The sequence below is a fragment of the Mauremys mutica genome, chromosome 10 (assembly GCF_020497125.1).
Source record: "Mauremys mutica isolate MM-2020 ecotype Southern chromosome 10, ASM2049712v1, whole genome shotgun sequence".
Classification (NCBI taxonomy): Eukaryota; Metazoa; Chordata; order Testudines; family Geoemydidae; genus Mauremys; species Mauremys mutica.
In genome coordinates, this window is record NC_059081.1 from 48,843,305 (window position 1) to 48,863,298 (window position 19,994).

General features: G+C 43.7%; 2 protein-coding genes across 7 annotated transcripts in view; both read right to left on the reverse strand.

The window, feature by feature from the left end:
* Window positions 1-9,523, reverse strand: part of TFPI (tissue factor pathway inhibitor) — a 59,581-nt gene extending 50,058 nt beyond the window's left edge. The window contains exons 1-2 of one of the 6 annotated variants that reach the window (XM_045033121.1): window positions 9,459-9,519; window positions 9,033-9,109 (exon numbers count right to left, since the gene is read on the reverse strand). The gene's annotated coding sequence lies outside the window, so the exon portion shown is untranslated. Of the gene's footprint in view, window positions 1-1,259; window positions 1,510-9,032; window positions 9,110-9,458 lie in introns of those variants that run through there. The other 5 variants (XM_045033122.1, XM_045033123.1, XM_045033120.1 and 2 more) reach the window with 5 other exon arrangements.
* On the reverse strand, window positions 7,109-19,762 carry LOC123378731. The gene is made up of 3 exons (XM_045032843.1): window positions 19,661-19,762; window positions 8,117-8,611; window positions 7,109-7,485 (listed from the first exon to the last, which is right to left on the reverse strand). Exons 1-3 carry the CDS (start codon window positions 19,760-19,762, stop codon window positions 7,228-7,230), a joined length of 855 nt encoding a protein of 284 aa, XP_044888778.1. The 3' UTR covers window positions 7,109-7,227.
* Window positions 19,763-19,994: the final 232 nt, after the last annotated feature.

Below are 19,994 nucleotides of genomic sequence, written 5' to 3' on the forward strand. Positions count from 1 at the left end.
ACTGTCAAGTGGTTCCATTAGGGATAAACAATGATCCCCCCCTTAACATGTTAAAATTACTTGTTTGAAATCTTTACATTTGTTTCATTAGTTTAATGACTCTAAGACATAATATTCGGTTTTGTTGTGACCTCCAGGCTTTGTTCCATAACATTATCAGGTGCTAGTTCTTGGCAATTCAGAAAGCATACCCTTATTGTTCCTATCTATCCGACAGCTGAACTTCCTGCCTTCACATCTGTCCATAAGACTTTCAGGAAGGACGGTTTATTTTACATTTTGCCTGAAGTACTTTTATGACTATTTTAGAGAACTGAGTCACACTGACATTTTTCATATCTCTGTTCCCCAACCCCCGTCATTTTCTCCTTTGTCCATTTTCCCCTCACTGAACATTAGTGCTATGTATCCTTCTTCTCTTATATTCCCTATACCAAATCTAGCATGTAGTTATTTAGATTTTGTCACTTGTTTTTAAATCCAGTTAAATATCATTGTGCTTTCATTACAGAGTTATCATAAAAGAAGCTCAAGTTCACGCTGATCCGAAGTAGAATATTGCACTAATCATTTTTTGTTGCTTGTTCTATTTTTTCATTCAGTATGACAACAGTCATTACCTTGTTCATTGTTTAAATAATCTATGGACAAGACAGAGAAAATATTCTTTTGATTTTAATAATGAGTGAAATTGATTTATAGTTACATGAGATTTGTGTAATTCTGCTACAGCAGACAGAGCATTCTGCTGATTCTTAGAACTGTAATTGCCTCTAAAGGCATGGGCTCCTAGGATTTGAAAATAGTCTAGCAGACGGACCACAAACTCTGCCTGAATAAATCTGCCTCTCCCCTGGAGCTTCCACTGTATTCAACTGAGTGCAAGCACTGTTTGAAAAGCATGAGACGTTTCATGACAAACTCTGGGTTACTGATCAAATTAGCATAAAATGTTTCACTGATGGTTTGGTTCTAAGCAGCCACTTCCAAGCTTGCCAAAATGCCCATATGCTGACAAGTTCACTACCAGCAGATAGTTCCTATTGTAAGAACTCTTTCTCTTTAGTCTCTTTAGAAAACAAAAATCTACATTTTTGCAATCCCTGAGTACTAGACTTTGCATCTGGACATCTGACTACAGTACCTAACACATGCTAAGGAAAAACCAACCAACTTTTGACATCCTTTGGGCAGAATTTCTTGCCGTCTTTCCCCAAAGAAAGTCTTTTGCAAAACAAAGACTTTTACAAAGTACTCACCAACCAAATTCCTGTAAGCAGTTCTTGAAAGAGAACTGGCGAATTCCTGAAGCCGGTTGAGCTTGCTTCTCTGCTATCAATTCTTGTTGAAGATAGGACTTGGGAGCGGGGGAGATACAATGGGAAAAATGCAATCTGATCCTGCTATAATGCAGCTGTAGCAGCCTGCTGATTACACTGCCAGAGGTTGCTCCTCTGTTTGTTGTGAAGAGAGGGTTATTCTGGCTAAGATTCAATGAGATCAGCAGCAGTGGGGAAGCTTCCTGTTTAGAGTGTTGTGACCTCGCCTGCGTTTTAGGGTAACTTTTCTAAATAGCAGCAATCACGAAAGAAACATGCTTCCAGTATGAGGAAACTGGATAAGGAGGAAAAATGCTAACTCAGTTTGTGTACACTTCAGTACATTGATGACAGTCCTAAAGTTGCTTCACTGTTTACTTCACAGAGATATGTTAAAACTTCCCATGTATTCTGCTAGCATCATATTTCCTTTATGTAATAAATGAAGTTCTGTTTAAGAGGGGAATGACTTATCCATTTTACACATAGAATTAGATTCAGCACATGGTCTACATTGGCTTCTACTGTAGGCGACTATAACTTTCTCTCTGCTGAAGTGCCTTATGAGCACCCAGTGCAGCCCCAAAAGCTGGGGGCATGGCAAGGGATATGAAGATATAGCTCATCTCCTCAGCAAGCTCTGAGGATCAGGGTTCCTACGGAGCACCTGGTTAAGTTAAAAGCTGTCCCATTGCTAGAAATATTGCCTGCCCTCCATTGTAGACAATCCCCCAGCCCTATCTGAGTGGCAGTAGTCCTTGCTCACACAAGAGGTACAGGTAGGAATTCTCTTCACCAGCTTATAACTTCAAAGGTGATGTTCCCAGAATGGGGTACTTTTACATAAGGTCAAAATTTTCAAAAGCCACTAGTGAGTTTTGAGTTCCCAACTTCGGGTGCTCAACCTTAAAGGTGGCCTGATTGTCAGATAATGTTGAACACCAACTCTCTGAAGATCTCAGCTTGAACACTCAAAAACTGAGACACCCAAAATCACTAATCCATTTTTGGATCTCTTGACGTATAGGTTTACAGTTTGGGTAAAAATACTGGATGAAACAAACTGAATCACAAGCAATGCTGCTTGATTCTATTTTTCTTAATCTAGTAACCTTTACTTACCAAATCATCATAAAAGATTCAGAATAGCCCCCAAACCAGGCAAAACTGTCCTACTTTAGAGTATTATAAACCCAAAACTCAGATCAGTTTTGGGGGAACTATGCTAAGTTTTAGGCACAGAGGAAGGGTTTTATAGATCTGGATGGAAGTCAGACAAAATTTGCTAATTTCAGCTGAAATTAAAAATAAAATATTCATCCCCCACCATGTTCCAAACCTCTTTGAATTTCACTCAACTTTGATCTGTAAATTCTAGCAGGTGTTTCTTTGGAAGGGATCAGCCAGACACAATAGCTCTCTTGCCATATATTGGGGCCTAATCTTGTATACACTTACACACAAGTAACTTTTATTGTGCGTAGTTCCTTTGAAACCAATGGCATTTCTCACATCAATAAGGTTACGCGTGTGAATATGTTCGTAGGGTCATGACATCGGTTCAGTCACTTCAGTGAAGATCCATGAACTTGAATGCTTATTTATCCCCATTACAGAATTTATTTATATTTATTTATTTATTTTTGGAGAAACCATATATAAACAACAATATTCTCAGGGACGCAGGGAGAACAATGTCTGTATTTTGATTAAAAATTGGCTAACTAACAAGAACTTTGATAAGTAATGAAATCAAACCAGAGTTCAAATTTTTCATTGTAGATAGAAAGCACAAAATGAGGACAAAGGACAGCGTCTCTCATTTGAAGATGATCATGTTTTCCTTTAGATTTTGATGAGGTAGCTCCAGTTCTCCACATGTACATTCATTCCTCATGATTTACCAAATGACAACTATTTATCTTTGGGTTTCTTTGATTTATAATTAGGAGCTGACAGACTGTGACTGAAGTTGGGAACAGACTTTGAAGATGAAACCAGACTGATCTGAGCTTTCAGCATCACTAAATAAGGTTTGACTTACAGTCTGACCCAAAGCCCACTGAAGTCAGTGGAAAGAATTGCAGTGCCTTTAACAGGCTCCTGCAATCTTTACAAGGTGTCTTTCTTAGTGTCTTTTGCTTTTATTCAGTATATTCAGTGAGATGGAATTTGAGAGTTTTAAATCCCTAGAGTCATTAGAAAAGCGGCACATCTATGCTGCAATTAAACCCCTGCAGCTGGCCCGTGTCAATTGACTTGGGCTCATGAGGCTTGGGCTGCAGGGCTTTGAAATACTGGGTAGATATTTCAGCTCAGACTGGAGCCTGGGCTCTGGGACCCTTCCACCTTGTGAGGGGCCAGAGCTCAGGCTCCACTCTAAGCCCAAACATCTACACTGCAATTTTACAATCCCATAGCCTGAGCCCTATAAGCCTGAGTCAGCTCACATGGGCCAGTCATGGGCATTTAATTGCAGTGTAGACATAACTTAAGTGACCTAAACCCAACCCAAGATGCCTTTACTGAGGGGTGTTTTCTGATTAGCCTCGCCACTGGCTAACAAAGAAACAACAACCCACTATGTAAGAATTATTATACATGAGCAGCCCTCCTCCGCACAACTTTGTAATGGAGTGATTTTGACAGCAGGTTACATTTTACAGGACCCTATAGCTCAGGTAACAAGGAATTATGCTGCAGATGCCCTGATGAAGCATCACTATCTAGCCTTCAGTCTTGTGCCAATGGTAAAGAAAAATAGGAAGAGTTGCTTTCTGACACTGAATGAGGAACTTCATCAGATTAAGGAAGTTATCCTGGAAACTCCTCTCTTTCAGTGGATTTCTGCCTGGAATCTTCCCCCATCGCTTACCACCTGACAGCTTGCTATAGTTTAAAGAAACACTACACATAACCTCACCTTTTCCTTTTGTAGGTTTTTTTTTTGTAAACACCTTCTAAAGGCTTGTCTACACTGGCAAGTTTTGTCAATGAAACTAATGTCAACAATGAATAATCAACAAAAGCAAAGTTGCCAAAGCGTGTCTACATTTTCTCCCTCTGTCGACAGATCATGTCCACATTCGGGGCACCATTGTCGACAGCGAGAGCAATGGACTGTGGGTATGAATCCCACAGTGCCTGGCGACACCATCCATCACTAGGTGTTGTGGGAATGTGGAAAAGGAGCGCAGGGCATCCTGGGATGTGCAAAATGTACCTGTGATGTTCCCCTCTGGTGTTGTCTGGACCAGTGATCTGCTTGGTCACTCCAATCCTTGAGCCAGCCTTACCCTGCTCTGCTGTGAGAACCCCCACTCCTGGGTTGTTTATGCACCGCCTCTGGCAGGTAATCTCCTCCCAGCAACTTGCAAGTGAATGACACTAGCCAATATCTCTGGTCCCAGAAACAACCTTGGAACCTCCATCTTGCAGTGTCCAGTTATGCCCACTGGATGCTGCAAGCTTATATACGTTCGCCAATTTAACAAAGAAATTGATATGTACCAGGCTTGTTATCCAAAGGGAAACCTCTGACACTTCAAACCAAATGCACTGCTTCAGGTAGAAAAGTGATTATAAATCAAAGCCTAACAAGTCAGATTTGGTGAAATGAAATAAAAGCAAAACACATTTAAGCTGATCTTAACACTTTCAATGTCCTTAAAACTTAGATGCTTCTCACCACAGGCTGGCTGGTTACTTTTCAGTCAGGCTCTCCCCTTGGATCAGCATTTCAGTCGCTTGGTGATGGTGGTGTCTGTTGATACAGGTGGAAGAGAGCCTGGCAAAATGACTGCCCAAAGGAAGGAGGTGACTTCCTCGAGGGTCTAACAGATTCTTTTGTTCCTGCCTAAGCCAGTGTCCATTGTTCTTGTGAGCTTGGGCTGGGTTTGTCCCATCCATACCCTGACGAGGTGCGAACTGCCTCTCCCCTTCCTGGAGTTTTTGCATGGGCTTGCTTTAAGCCATGAGGATACATTTTCAACCTCATAACTATATACATGAAATTATAACCTATAACCTTACTATAACCTTACTATAACATCACTATAACAACCATGCTCAGTGCATTCTGAGCCTTCCGAAGACACCCAACACATTGGATATCACACAACCATTTAATAAAGATGAACATGGGGGTGTAGGGTGTTCCCTTGAGGTACAGAGCATGACAGTACCATCATGCACCGCTTTGTGACCCAGCCTTCCAATGGTTTCTGGGTTCTTTTCACACCATTTTTCCAATTGACAGTCTTTTGTAGTGGGTGCCAACATCTGCAATGAGAGAGAGGTTGGATCCTGCTCTTCTCTCCTATGTGCTGTTAGCTGTCATGAGGACATCGTGCATGGCAGCACAGTTACTCACAGAGTTACTCACAAAGTTACTGACAGAGGATGAATCACAGGCACCCAAGTGTGATATGGACAGCAGCTACTTATCAGTGCTTTGTGTATTCACAGAGCAGCTGTATACAGTAGACCGTCGCTTTTGGGCTAGGGAAACAAGCACTGATTGGTGGGATCGCATTGTCATGCAGGTGTGGGATGAAGACCAGTAGGTACAGAACTTTAGGATGCATAAAGCAACCTTACTGGAGCTATGTGCTGAGCTGTCCCCTGACCTACAGCGCAAGGACAACAGATTGAGAGCTGCCATTTCTGTAGAGAAGCGTGTTGCAATTGCTGTGTGGAAGCTGACAAATCCAGATTGCTACCGGTCAGTTGCAAATCAATTTGGAGTGAGGAAGTCCACTGCTGGGGCTGTCTTACTCCAAGTGTGCAAGGCAATAAATTGCATCCTGCTGCGGAGGACCATGACTCTAGGAAATGTGCATGAAATAATGGATGGCTTTGCAGAAATGGGTTTCCCTAACTGTGGCGGGGCAAGTGATGGCACACACATTCCAATTTTAGCGCCAGAGCACCTTGCCTCTGAATACGTCAATAGGAAGGGATACTTTCCCATGGTGTTGCAGGCGCTTGTGGATCATCAGGGGCATTCCACAAACATCAATGCAGGCTGGTCTGGAAAGGTGCATGCCGCATGCATCTTCAGGAACAGTGGCCTGTACAGAAAGCTGCAGGCGGGGACTTTCTTTCCAGACCACAAAATCACAGTGGGGGATGTGGAAATGCCCATAGTAATCCTGGGAGACCCGGCTTACCCCTTATAGCCCTGGCTCATGAAACCTTACACAGGGCACCTGGACAGCAGCAAGGAGCATTTTAACAACAGGCTGAGCAGGTGCCACATGGTAGTCGAAAGTGCCTTTGGCTGTTTGAAAGGTCACTGGAGGTGTCTCAATGGCAGGCTAGACCTTACCAAGGATAATATTCCCGTGGTCATAACCACGCGCTGCACTTTGCATAATCTGTGTGAATCTAAGGGTGAAATATTTTCTCAGGTGTGGAGCACTGAGGCAGAGCGCTTGGCTGCACAGTTTGAACAGCCAGATGCTAGGGCTGTCAGAGGAGCCCAGAGGGCTGCTATTAACATCAGAGAGGCTTTAAGGAACCACTTTGACAATGAGGGGCAGTAACACATGTCTGCTTTGGAGTTGCTTCCCTGGTGCATCCATGCACAATTTGGGGCCCAAGATTCATGCAACAAAATGCTTTAGAAGCCTGTTACCGAGAGTGAATTGTTTGCTAAACACTTTTGTAGAACACAGAATAAAACCACTGTACCATTAAATACCCGAGCCTTTATTTATTGCTGAAAAGGATAAAATCTCTGTGTGTAGCTCTAGCTATCATTGCGCAAGCTGTGAGAGGGGGTGGAGTGAAGAGGAAACTCAGGAGTGCTGTGAAATAAAAAGGAATGTGTTGGCATAAAGGGGCTGGGGTTGGCAAAGAATTGTGCATGTTCATGTGCTGCAGGGGAGGTCGCCCATGGATCTGCTCAGTCTGCAGTTATATCAAAGACTTGAGCATCTCTGTCTGATCCTCCATAACTTATCATCCGCTCTGTTGCTTGCCTAGCAAATGCAGCATTATCTTTTCTGTCCGGTCTTTCGGCTTCCCAGCACTCTTTGCGTTCCCTGGTCTGTCTCTCTTCGCGCTGCAGCACCTCCTGGAACATGTCTTCTTTGCTGCGCCGAGGGTTCTTCCTTATCTGCCAAAGCCGGTCAGTAGGGGTGCGTGGTTTGTTCCTCAAGGTCTGTGCTGAACAGAAGAGGGACTGTTACATTCCAGCAAACGATTGAAACATGTTAATAACAAGGGCCTTTTGCTAGTAGAAATCACTTTCTCTCTGAGACTCGAGGTAGGCACACAGCTCCGCAAGCACCCCAGTCATGGTGAGTGTCGAGATTGGGGGGAAGGCAGTTGTGCGTACGGACAAAACAGTCATGGCTCGCAGGGAACTCATTCCAAAATTATCATGCACTTTTTCACAGGCAGCCAAACTACTGGCTGACATCTTCCTGCTGAAGGTAACCAGGGAAACCAGGGCACAACTATGGCATGCTTGCGACTTTCACCCCGGTCTATATGCAGCTCAGCTATGTGCTTCTTTGGTCCCAGCTCCACTGATTGCTAAATGGCATGGTACAGTTTCCTTCAATGGGGGAACTAACAAGGCTGCAATCCCTTGGAATCTGTGACAGAAGATTAACCAGTACCTCTTGGAAACTTTCCAGAGCCTCCCTCTGGAGGATTCCCTGTAGGTCTCGATGTCCATCGACGCCCTGCTTGGCCATGCAGATTAGCTACACAGGGCAATGTCAGCTCACAGAAAACACTACCTGCCTCCCACTTTTCGATTCCCTACACAAGCCACAGCAACTTACCCAGCATCTCATCTGCTTCCTGCTCCTGTTGAGCACTTCTGGAGTGGAGAAAAGTTCCTGTCTGCCTGCCCCACCAGGCGACCCTGCTGGGAGCTCCACATCCTCTTCTAGCTCAACTTCTTCAACCAGAATTTCAGCCTCCAGGTGACCCCCTCTTTCTGCTGCCTCCAAAGTATCCAGGGGGTTATTGGTGGTGGAGGTGGGGTCACCATCAAGGATAGCATTCAGCTCCTTATAGAAGCGGCAGGTCTTAGGTGCACCGCTGGAGTGATGGTTTTCATCTTGCGCCTTATGGTATGCCCACCTCAGCTCTTTTATCTTCGCTCTGCACTGCTGTGTGTCCCGATCATAGTCCTTTTTGCACAAGCCTCGAGAAATTTGCCCATTTGTGTCCCGATTCCTATGGGTCACTTGCAGCTGCGACTGAACAGACTCCTCTCTCCATATACTGATCAGATCCAACAATTCAGCAGTGTTCCAAGCGGGAGCTTCCACCTGGAAAGCTCATCTGGGAAGCCAGCAAGCAGGAAATGAGATGTAAAATTCCCGGGTCTTGCAAGGGGGAGGGACAGGTTGGCTGCAGGGCAGCGGAGTTCAAACCACTGTCCAAAGCAGCAGCATGGGAATTGTGGGACACTTTCTGGAGGCCAATAAAATAAAATAAAAAAAGCTGTAGTATCTACACTGGCTGTTTGTCAACAATACAGAGAGGGGAAAAGACAAAAGTCTCTCGCGGGGTGGAAGTTTTTTGTCGCCAAAACTGGGCATTTTTTTCCTAAAAAAGTCACATTGCAGTGTGTACGCTCTCTCTGTTTTGTCACCAAAAGGCAGTTTTTGGCGACAAAACTTGCCAGTTTAGACAAGCCCTAAGACTTTGTAGCCTCACTGCCTTCTGTCTAAAAATAATCTTGCTTACCAAAAGAAATGCAAACTGAGTCATATCCTTTCTTCCCTTGTCTGTTCCTTTCTTAGCATTCAGAGATGTATGCAAACCTGGGAAAAGGAAATAATTCGAGAATATCCTTTCAACTGCTATTTCCTACTGAGCTAAAACAGAGACAAGTCAGACAACAGGGGAACATGTGATATGTAAAAGAAAAGAAAACAATTAAGTGAACACAATTGCATCATTACCAAGTTTGGGATATAATTTTCAGTTGAGGGCCAGGTCTTATTTTTCTGAACTGGGTTGCCTCTCTAACCAATATATAAGCCTCTCATTGCCCTCTAGTGATTGCACTTCATATCACAGCTACTCAGCTCATTTAAAGGCACCATGAAAGTGGGGCTCCGTCCCAACTTCCCACAAATGAGCTGTAGGGTTTATACCTGTAATACTCACAAAATACAAGAATAAGAGTTGTTATTTTAAATTTTTCCTCTATTCAGGCCACTGACGTTATGCATCACCCCCATTTCTTCCTCCACATTGTGTCATCAACATGCTGATGACATCACAATTTCAAAATCTCACTCAACTTCAAGCTGATCTATAAAGGATGAGGTAAGGGGCATTTTTTCAAAGTTTTTCCACAGTTCTCCAATGTTTTCCGTTATTATATCACAGAATGTAAAACTAATGTTTAAAAATCCAGGCAAAAATCAAATAAGGTTCTACTACTTCCAAGGGAGCTGGGAGGAGGGCCCAGAAGGCCTGCAGCCTGGTCTACTCAAGTGGTCAGCTGCAAGGCAGAAGCCAGTCTGTACTGGGTACATGCTAATGGGTCAGGTCACACTTGGTGAGCTGTGCTGAGTTAGAAGCCCAAAGGGCATGCCGAGGTTGAGGTAGTGCAAGATGGGGGGCCAAAATGGGGCAAGCTATCAGGAAATGCAGCAAGCTCTATTTGCAGCAGCAAGCAGGGGTCAGCCTAGTTACACAGACGGCCTCCTGATGTTTCTCCCAGGCCTTAAATAACATGTTTGAGACAATCAGGGGACTCGGACACCACCAAACAGGGCCTCCACAGGCAGGGTAGTCACAGAAGCCAGAGCCCACAGGGCTACTAAGCTGGTGTTCCCTGCTCTGCTGTCAAATGGTGGCATGGCCTCAGGAACTAATAGCTGCAGGTTCTAGACCTGCAGATCCTCCCACCTGCTCTTCTTTCTCCAAATGTCTTCCTTCTCTTCTGCTATCTCACTCCTCTTTATTTTAGCTGGTTTTTTTTAAAAAAAAAGAATTGAACATAATGGGAAAATAGAATCAGGACCCCTGCTTGTGCTAAATATAAGAATGAGTCAGATCTTGATCATACAAAAAGAATACAGGCATTGCCATACTAACAAATCAATGGCCCATCAAGGTCAATATCCTGGCTTCACCTGTGGCCATTCCAGAGGAAGACACAAAACCTCAGTGAAACATTTTTCAATACTAAACTCTGGGCCAAAAACATCTACCTGAAACCATTGGGTAATCTACCCCAGAACATAAGGATTAAAAGTCCTTGAAATTGTAGCCTCGCCTAACTAATTCCAATTTTGGGTTGTTATGAATCATAGGACACTCGCTCTTCAGAACTTGGTAGTGCATACTTAAAGGTAAGTACTGTAGATACTTCAAATGCTAGATCCTGTATGCTGACACCTGGTGGAGACCAATAGGCCACTTTCATACATGATGAGTAGAAAAGAATCTTTTAATAGGGCTGGAGTGGAAGGGATGTGCATAGCCAAGGCACACTATTGTTACATTTGATTAAGAGAGTGTAGCCCATAGAGCTAGCTTAGCCTTTATTATATTCAGCAGTAATGCAAGGAATCTACCGACTTGTATCCTGTAAGACGTTAGCTTAGGCAACTTAGCATAAATACTGTCAAGCATAGTAGGCCCGTGACCCTTGGCATAGATAAATGGCCTTGTACCCAAGATATGAGTTCAAATTCATCTTCTCATGGACCACGTCTATTTCCTTCATTTCAAAGCAAATTTCTAGTCCTATGCCTAGCCTATGCAGCTTGGCTAGGTTTTGCAGAATGCATGGAGGGAAAGAAAAGAGACTCCACCACAAAATCCACTGAATGATTCCCTATGGTTGAAGTGAGATGTAATCCCTTTTTGACCTGAGTGACTAGTCAAAGCTCAGGGTCCTAGGGTTGTTCCAATTCGGAATAGAAATTGATGATGGAGTCTGGTATTTCCTTTGATAACATCTTGTTTATTTACAAGGAATGTGCAAAGTCCCGCTTCTCTGAACACAGGAGAAACCAAAATTAGGGGATTGACTCTTCGCTTACAGCTCAAGCTTCTTTCAGCCAGCAGCCCCAACCAAGAGCCTTCCTCTAGGCTTCTCCCAGGGTCACCACCATGCCTATAGGCTGCTTTTTGATTGCTTGCTGCCTTTGAGTTTCTTGTCTGCCTCTCTCCCCTGTGATGCTTCTCAGGGGGACCCAGGGTTGTGAAGCACCTCACTACCATTTGCCATTAGTGTGAGGAAACCTGGTCTGGGCCTGCCATGGGTCAGCTCCCCAACTCTACAGGCCATGGCCAACACAAACACTCCCTTCTAGGTCTATGCAGGCTCCACTTTCTCTCCACAGGCGCTGTCCCCAAGCAGGCCCCCTTTTGGCCCTACAGACCTGCTGCCCTCTCCTTTCCCTCTTGGGTCTTACAATGATTTTACTCCCAGAGCAGGCTGCTTGGACAAAGATTCTCCATTTGTGGGGCTTATTTAGTAACTCTAGTGCAGAGAACAAAACTCTTTAGCTCCAAAACTCCACCCTTGTTCTGGGAGCCTCTGTGCTAATTCAGACAGGCTCCTCTTCTATATTCAGGAGCCCCACAGCCCCCTGCTGGGCCTGTGTAATATTTCAGATAGTCTTACTCCACTTGTATTGGAAACTTCTGCAGCCCTCCTGGTGCCTGGGTGCTATAAGCTTGGCAGGTTTCTTCCCCTAGGATCAGCCTCTTTTTGAGTCTGTGCTAATTCAAGCCAGGATTTGTCCCAGTTGGCTGGAATGGCAAATCTCGCCCTACCCTGCATTACAAGGCTCCTGCTCCAAAGCCCTTAAAGTACCAGAATCATCAGGACCACTTCGCCCCTCTCAATATCTGCTTCTGCCATTCCCTAGGCCTCCATGTACCTACACATTCCTGAAACCTTAAAGGTCCATGCCATAGAACTGGGGCTGACTGATATCTAGTCTCTACTGCCCTCAGAGGGAGCAGATCACCCTGTTATAACCATATTTTCCTACTGAAGTTCATTGCTTCATGGGAGTTGTAGTTCAGACCCTCATTCTCTCCTATCAGCGGGCTCCTGGAGGACTACATCTCCAGTGATGCAACACAAATTCCTCTCTGATCAAGCTGAAGGGGGCATCAATGAGTATTATGAGGGATGAACCCCTGGTGCCATCTTCACATACCTCTAATGTACTCTAAGTACACATATGCAGTCTCCTGCTAGCATTCCTAATTTTGATTTTAGTTTTGTACCTCTGTTCCTGGAGTGAGTTTGTATTCCCTTTAACAACTAGAAGTGAGGCATTCTAGGTTATATTTTTGACACTGTCATTGGCTTGTTGAGTGGGCTTACCCACTTTTGTGCCTCAGTTTCCACAACAGCAAAATGGTGGAAATGATATTTACCCACTGCTTTCAGATCTACAGCTGAAAAGTCTAGGCATTATTATTACTATTATCCTCCTCATAATCAAAGTCCTGAGACATGAGGTTTTGGTGCAGTGTTCCTAACATCATCAGAAAGTATTGGAAATCTTATAAGAGATTGTTCTGACCTTTCAGGACTGAACTCTGGACTAAAGACATTTGGATAAAGGACAAATGACCACACAATTAATTACAGAAAATACCAGATACAGGCATTTACCAGAAGCTAGTAATTTTTAGGGCCAGATGCTGTACTCATTGAATTAGGAAAAAACCTTCCATTTATTTCAATGAAATCAGAATCAGGCAGAAGAGGAGAAAGTATTACACAGCATAAGTATCTCTAATTTAAACCTTACTTAATTGTCTCTTACTCATATATTAAGCTTTTATTTTATTTACTCAATGCAGTTGTTAGAGCCCACAGTCAAACGTGTTTTTATTTTTAAGATGACTCTTTATGGAATAAAAAATGTGTATTAATATAGTTAGTTTCATTTGAATTCTACCTTTAAATAGAAGAAATAGTAGAGAGTACAGTATAACCCCATTAAAAAGATTGCATCATTTCACAAAATAATTATTTTAAAATTATGTATTTCTTTAGTGGATATTTAAAATACCTGCATTACAGACTGTCTAAATCTGGCACAGAATAAGCACTAATGAAATTAAGTACAACAACATTAAATAAGCAGGTTTATATTTTAGCTCAGCCCTTCATTGTGCTTTGCATTGTGATGCAATGTAATCTGCAATCTAATTCCGCACTAGACATTCCTGTAAATGAGCTTTACTTTTGGTGCACCTCCTGGAGCACCCATTCCAAATGCATTTCAGACCTAGAATTAATCAGGTTAGTCACTGGATGTCACTGTTGCTGCACTGAGACTGCAGCTATGGTATCTGGAAGTGAAATAGAAATGTGCAGAAATATTTTTCCCTTCAAATTAAAAAAAATGGATTGTACACTTTAGGGAGTGACTGAATATTGCTCCCAATTAAATCAGTGTGCGTTTGGCCATTTACTTTAATGACACAGGATCAGGCCTTAGGATAAATACAGTTAGAAAGATATGCCTTTCCTCCTCAAAATCTATTAATAAGACTTAATTATTTAAAATGCATACAATCTTAATAGATTTTTTTCTAATTAAAGGTTATATTTCAGTTAAAACCCTAGCCTTTTCTTTATTCTTTCATATTTTTCTTGCTGCTTACATGGCCTGGTTTTTTTAGAATATCTATTTACTTACATGTATAAATTACATACATATATATAATATATATAGGAGATTTACAAATGGATATTCTAAAAAGCTGTGCATTTAAAGAAGGGGCTAATTACAACATTTTTTGCCTTTTAGGGATTAATAAATCTGAGGAAAAGTAAAACAAAAGATATCCCATATAATAAGCACTTAAGACCTAATCCAGGAAAGTACTTAAGCACATGAGCATGCGAGTAATCCCATTGACTTAATTCGGACATAAATTAAATGTGTGTAAGTAGTTTGCTGGATCAGAACTTTTTTAGATGTAGGGCCTGATCCAAAGCCCAAGGAAGTACATTTGGATCAGGTCCATGGTACTCAACATCTCTGAAGTGCTACCACAATATTAACCTCTTAATCTACTTAATTATACTGACACAAGGAAAAAAGTAAGTATCATGCCCATTATACTGAGAATGTGGGACAAAGCAAAATTCCCACTGGCTTCTGTTTTGCTTTGGGGTTTTTTCCACACCAGAAATAGGCCTACATTTTCAGGAGTGTCACTAATTTTGGGTATCCAATGTGAGACACCTAGGTCCTGATCAAGGTACTGAGCATCCACAACTCAAACAGAAGTCTACGGCAAAAGCCAAGGGTAGTGCCAATGAACAATACACACGTCTTCCTTATGCAAATGCTCCTGACATTCAGACATGCAGCTGCTCTGTACAGTTATTAAAAGAAATGAATGAGAAATGTTTTTGCATACAGTATTGATTAAAGTCCTAACTGTTTCCAGGGCCCTACTTGCTCTGAGGTAATTGAAGCAGTAGATCTGTACTTTGAACAATCATGATGGTGTTCTCATCCAGCCTCTTGGTTGAGGATAAGGCCCAGGCAGGGGGATATGTGCATCCTGGAAATAAATGCATGGTCTCACAGGTGGTACCATTTGGAGTGCTTTGGCTTCCTTAACCATGGGATGCTGTTAGGGATAGGAGGACTGCTAGGAAGAGATGCGGTCCACTTGATTGAACAGGTGAAGATCATCTTTGCACATGGACTTGCAAACTAGTGAGGAGGGTTGCAAACTAAGTTTAAAGGGGGCAGATGACCAGCGCCCACAGGTAGGTATAAAAAGGGGTAACCTTAACAGAGGGCTAACTACTGGGGAAGGACAGGAAAATGGAAAATTACAATAGGGCCATAGGAGCAACAAGAAGGATTACAGTGGGGGAATCTGCTCAGCATCTTAGATGTCGATACAGAAATGAGAGGAGGATGGGGAGTAAACAGGAAGAACTCAAAGTATTAGTACATAAGGTAAATTATGACTGAATTGATGTCACAGAGACGTGGATAAATCTCATGACTGGAATATTAGTATACAGGGGTATAGTTTGTTCAGGAAAGACAGGCAGGGGAAAAAGGAGAGGGCGTTATATATCCCCACATTTTGATAGAAAACCATTTAATAACTACTCTTTTTGAGTATCGCCTTTCAAGCGGTTTTGTGCACACCTTATAATAATTTCATTTAGGTCACATTTTCCTAATTTGCTTATGAGAATGTCATGTGGGACTGTGTCAAAAGTTTTACTAAAATCAAGATATATCATGTCTACAGGTTCCCCCATATCCACTAGGTTAGTAATCCCGTCAAATAAGGAAATTGGGTTGGTTTGGCATGATTTGTTCTTGACAAATCCATGTTGGCTATTACTTATTATCCGATTATCCTCTAAGTTAGGTCCTGCAAGGGTCTGTCATGGGTCTAGTACTGTTCAATATTTTCATTAAATACTTGCGTAAGGAAGTGGAGAGTAGGCCCATAAAATCTGTAGATGAAAGGGAGGGGTTGCTAGCACTTTGAGAGCTAGGATTAGAATTCAAAATGACCAGACCCATCCTCCAATTTGTCATGAATTCAGCAAGATGAAATTCAATAAAGATAAGTACAAAGTACTAAATTTGGGAAGGGAAACCCAAATGCACAATTACAAAATGGGGAATAACTGGCTAGGTAGTAGTACTGCAGAAAAGGATATGGGGGTTATAGTGGATCACAAATTGAAAGAGGTAATGTTATGCAATAGTGAAAAAGGTTAATATTCTGGGATTTATTAACAGGATTGCCATATGTAAGACATGGAGGTCAATTGTTCCGCTCTACTTGGCACTGATGAGGCCTCAGCTGGAGTACTGTGTCCAGTCCCGGTCACCACACTTTAAGACAGCTATGGACAAATTGGGAAGAATCCAAAGAAGAACAAAAATGATAAAAAGTTTAGAAAACCTGAGGAAAGACAACTAAGGAGTAACCTGATAATAGTCTTCAAATAGGTTAAGGGCTGTTACAAAGAGGACAGTGATCAATATTTCTCCATGTCACTAAAAGTAGGACAAGAATTAAGAGTTTAATCTGCAGAAAGGGGAATTTAGGTTAGATATTAGGAAAAAAAGAAACCAGTCTTAACTATAAGGTTAGTTAAGCTCTGGAATAGGCTTCTAAGGTAGAAACCCTGTTACTGAAGGTTTTAAGAACAGGTTAGACAAATACCTGTCAAGGATGCATGGGCAGATGACTCTGAGGTCCCTTCCAGCTCAACATCATTCGATTCTGTTGCTGGGCTTGTGAAATCAATCTTTCAGAACTATGAGTGTAAAAGTCTGAGTGAACAGACTCAAACTTGTGCTACCACACTAAATGTAGCTGTACGGATGAAGAGGCTCAGGATGGAGCTCGGGTGCTGAAGCCCAGGGAAGGGGGTAGGCATCAAAGCTGAACCACAACTTCAAAGCATCAGCTACACTGCTATTTTTAGCTCACTGGTGCAAGTCCAAGTCTGACAATCCAGGCTGATAGGCTTGTGCCATGGGCTATGTAAACACACTTTGAGTGCTCCTTGCCCACTAGGGATTCCAATATCCAAAAGGATACCTCTGTATCCAATATGGTTCTGTAGTGCTCTGATTACATACTGAGATTCTGCAGAGATCTAATTTGTTATTGGCCATCAACTCTTCCACTGCTGTGCTCACACATTTGCCAGAAAACAGATTGGCTACCAGTTACTGTACAGTGCTCACGATCCCTAGATTGCAGAGGACAGTTGGCTGCCTGCTGCAGGGGCGGCGTCAGGGTTTTTGGCGCCCTAGGCGCAGGGCCGGCTCTACCCATTTCCCCGCCTGTCCCGTGGCTCCGGTGGACCTCCCGCAGGCGTCCCTCCACTGGTCCCGGGGCTCCAGTGGACCTGCCGCAGGCGTGCCTGCGGATGCTCCACCGGAGCCGCGGGACCAGCGGACCCTCGGCAGGGACGCCTGTGGGAGGTCCACCGGAGCCGCCTGCCGCCCTCCCGGCAAAATGCCGCCCCCTCCCCCCAAATCCTGGTGCCCTAGGCGACTGCCTAGGTCGCCTAAATGGAAGCGCCGGCCCTGGCCTGCTGACATGTTCCTGCTCTCCAGGAAGCAAAGGACAATACCCTGAATGTTTCCTGGATGACAGAGAACAACAGCCTACCTGCTGCCATGCTCACTCTGCCCAGAAGCCAGATGAGATGCTCATTCTTCAAATCAGGTTTTAGCCAACTATTAGGTAAAAAATATAACATATACCCTGTCACATGAGGGTAATAAGCCTAAGCATCAGCATGGGTGCATGTCAGGGGTGTCTAGGAGGGGCCAGGGAGCTGGAACAAAGCAGTCTCCAGAACCCCGGCTAGTCTGTGTGTGTTGGCAGGGAAAGGAGCAAGCAAGTCATGAGACAGCTATGAGTCATGTTAGTAACAGAACCCAAATTCAAGCAAAACTTTTCTGGCTTTGGATTTTGTTATAAACTAAAAACAGACCAGGTTCAGCAAAAGTTTCCCCATTTTACAAACTGGATCAGCTAGTGGCCTTGCATTATCATCATCCATTTTCACAGTTTTGTACGGTTTCACCATGCAGCCAGTTGAAACTCAGCAGCTTAGACTGATATTTGCATCTGAATTCTTTAGAACCTGAAACTCAAATACAGAGCAGGGGCATAGGGACCCATATGGATCAAAACCTGGGAAAAAGATCTGCACACACCTCTATGAACTGAACTGAACTCATATTGCTCACAGCTGTAGTTATACGCAATTTACTAGCCAAGAATCAGAGGAAATGATGTTTTTTCAGTGGGCCTCAGTCATGAACAAGCTGCTTAGACTCTAAACAGTTTGGGGCAGGGAACTGTATTTGCACAGTGGCCTAGCACAATGTGGTCTTGGTCCATGCCTGGGCCTTTTAGGCACGGCAATGCAAAGAAATAATAATAAATGTCAAGCTCCAATACCTATTACTTCTCAAAGAGCCACTACACAGAGTGTGGCCCACGTATCTCATCATTGTACTATTCTGAAATATGACAGGAGAGCAGTGATCTCCCTGATAGGAACGTTGTTCCTCTGTCTAAGGGTATGTCTATGCTGCAATGACACCCAGGATTAGTGGAACTTGAATCAATGGATCCTAGGTCTGAGAACCCAGGGCTTGAGCATCTGCACTGATTGCTGACCCTAGGTTGATAATTTTTGAAGCTGGGCCCCAAGCTGGGGTTCCAGTATCTACACCACAGTATGCAGGCGTGAGTCCAACCAACCATATCCTAGCTTTCCTAGCACACTCCTGAAATGTGGTTGCTTTAGCTCATTGTCTGCAGTGCACTGTGGGAAAACTTGGCTGTCCACCCAGATACATCAGAGGAAGTCTGAGCAACCCACCAACAGATCCTGATGAGCCTTCATTGTGGTCTGCGCACTCCCAACAACTGGAATGAGCAACATGGAGTTGCTGCCATTTTAAGAACATCTCTCAAGTGCGCTTTCACTCTTAAGGAAATGGGCGGAGCTTCCATGAGATGTTGGTGGACATTCCAGTGGCATTTTCTGACCTACCAAAGGCACCTGACAGAGCTAATGATGGAGGAGGACGACAGACACCGTAGAGACAAACTGGCTGATGCTGCTCATGCCACTTGATATAGCAGCTGACGCTCTCTACATAGCTGGCGCACCTGGAGCAGGGCCACAAGCACAGACTAATGGGACCATGTTGTCCTGCAGACCTGGAGTGACCAGCTCTGGGGCCAAAAATTTTGCATGAGGAAAGCTACATTTCTGGAGCTTTGTGGGCACCTTGCCCTGACCCTTCAGTGTCAAGACACGTGCATAAGGGTTGCCATGCTGGTCAAGCAGCCAGTTGCTATAATCATCTGGAAGGTGGCTACCGGAGACTGCTACAGAACATTGCCAGCCAGGTTGGTGTTGGGAAGTAGACTGTGGGTAATGTGGCCATGGAGGTTTCTGAGGCAATAAGGAATGCAATTTACCCCAAAGTGGCAGGCATAAAAGATAGTCCTGAAGTAACTGCTGCCTTTGAGAGAATAGGTTTCCAAACTGCATCAGGGACTTGATGGGACTCGTGCCCATAGTTAGCTCTCCTCAAGGAGTACGACTCCATAAACTGAAAAGGGTACTGCCGCTGTTATGCAGGCTTCTGTGGACCACAGAGGCCAATTTATGAACATCAACATGAGCTGCACTGGAACAGTTTATGATGCCAGGGTTTTCAGCTGAGCAGGAGTCGACATTCCAGGACAGGCTGGGATGCTAGTTCTACTAAATGACATTGTCCTAAGTGGAGTTACTGTCCCCACTGTCATTCTGGGGGACGCTGCATAGTCTCTTTTGCCTTGGCAAATGAAGGTTTAATTACACTCTCAGCAGGTGTAGAACGATGGTTGAATGTGTATTTGGCAGACTGAAATCCCTCTGCCTCTGTCTGTAGATCCATTTCGATTCCAGTGTCATCAAAGCTGTCTGTATTACTGTGGTTTGCTGTGCTTTTCACAACCAGTCACAGGAGAAGGGTCAGTGTGTTTGCAGCTCAGCGAGCAGAATGAAATGGAGAGGTTAAACACTGAGCTGGACTTGAACAAAGGGGCTGCCTCCACATCCTGGGAGTCAACTGTTGACTCACAGGATAGAGAAGATAGTACACCAGCACATGGGATTGTGGGATAGCA

Coding starts and splice junctions, on each gene's coding strand:
- LOC123378731 (XM_045032843.1), bottom strand. CDS start 19,762: ATGGATCTACAGACAGAGGCAGAGGGATTTCAGTCTGCCAAATACACA. Junction 8,612..19,660: donor TTAAACCTTCATTTGCCAAG/GCAAAAGAGACT, acceptor TGAGCTTTCCAG/GTGGAAGCTCCCGCTTGGAA. Junction 7,486..8,116: donor GGAAGCAGATGAGATGCTGG/GTAAGTTGCTGT, acceptor TGTTCAGCACAG/ACCTTGAGGAACAAACCACG.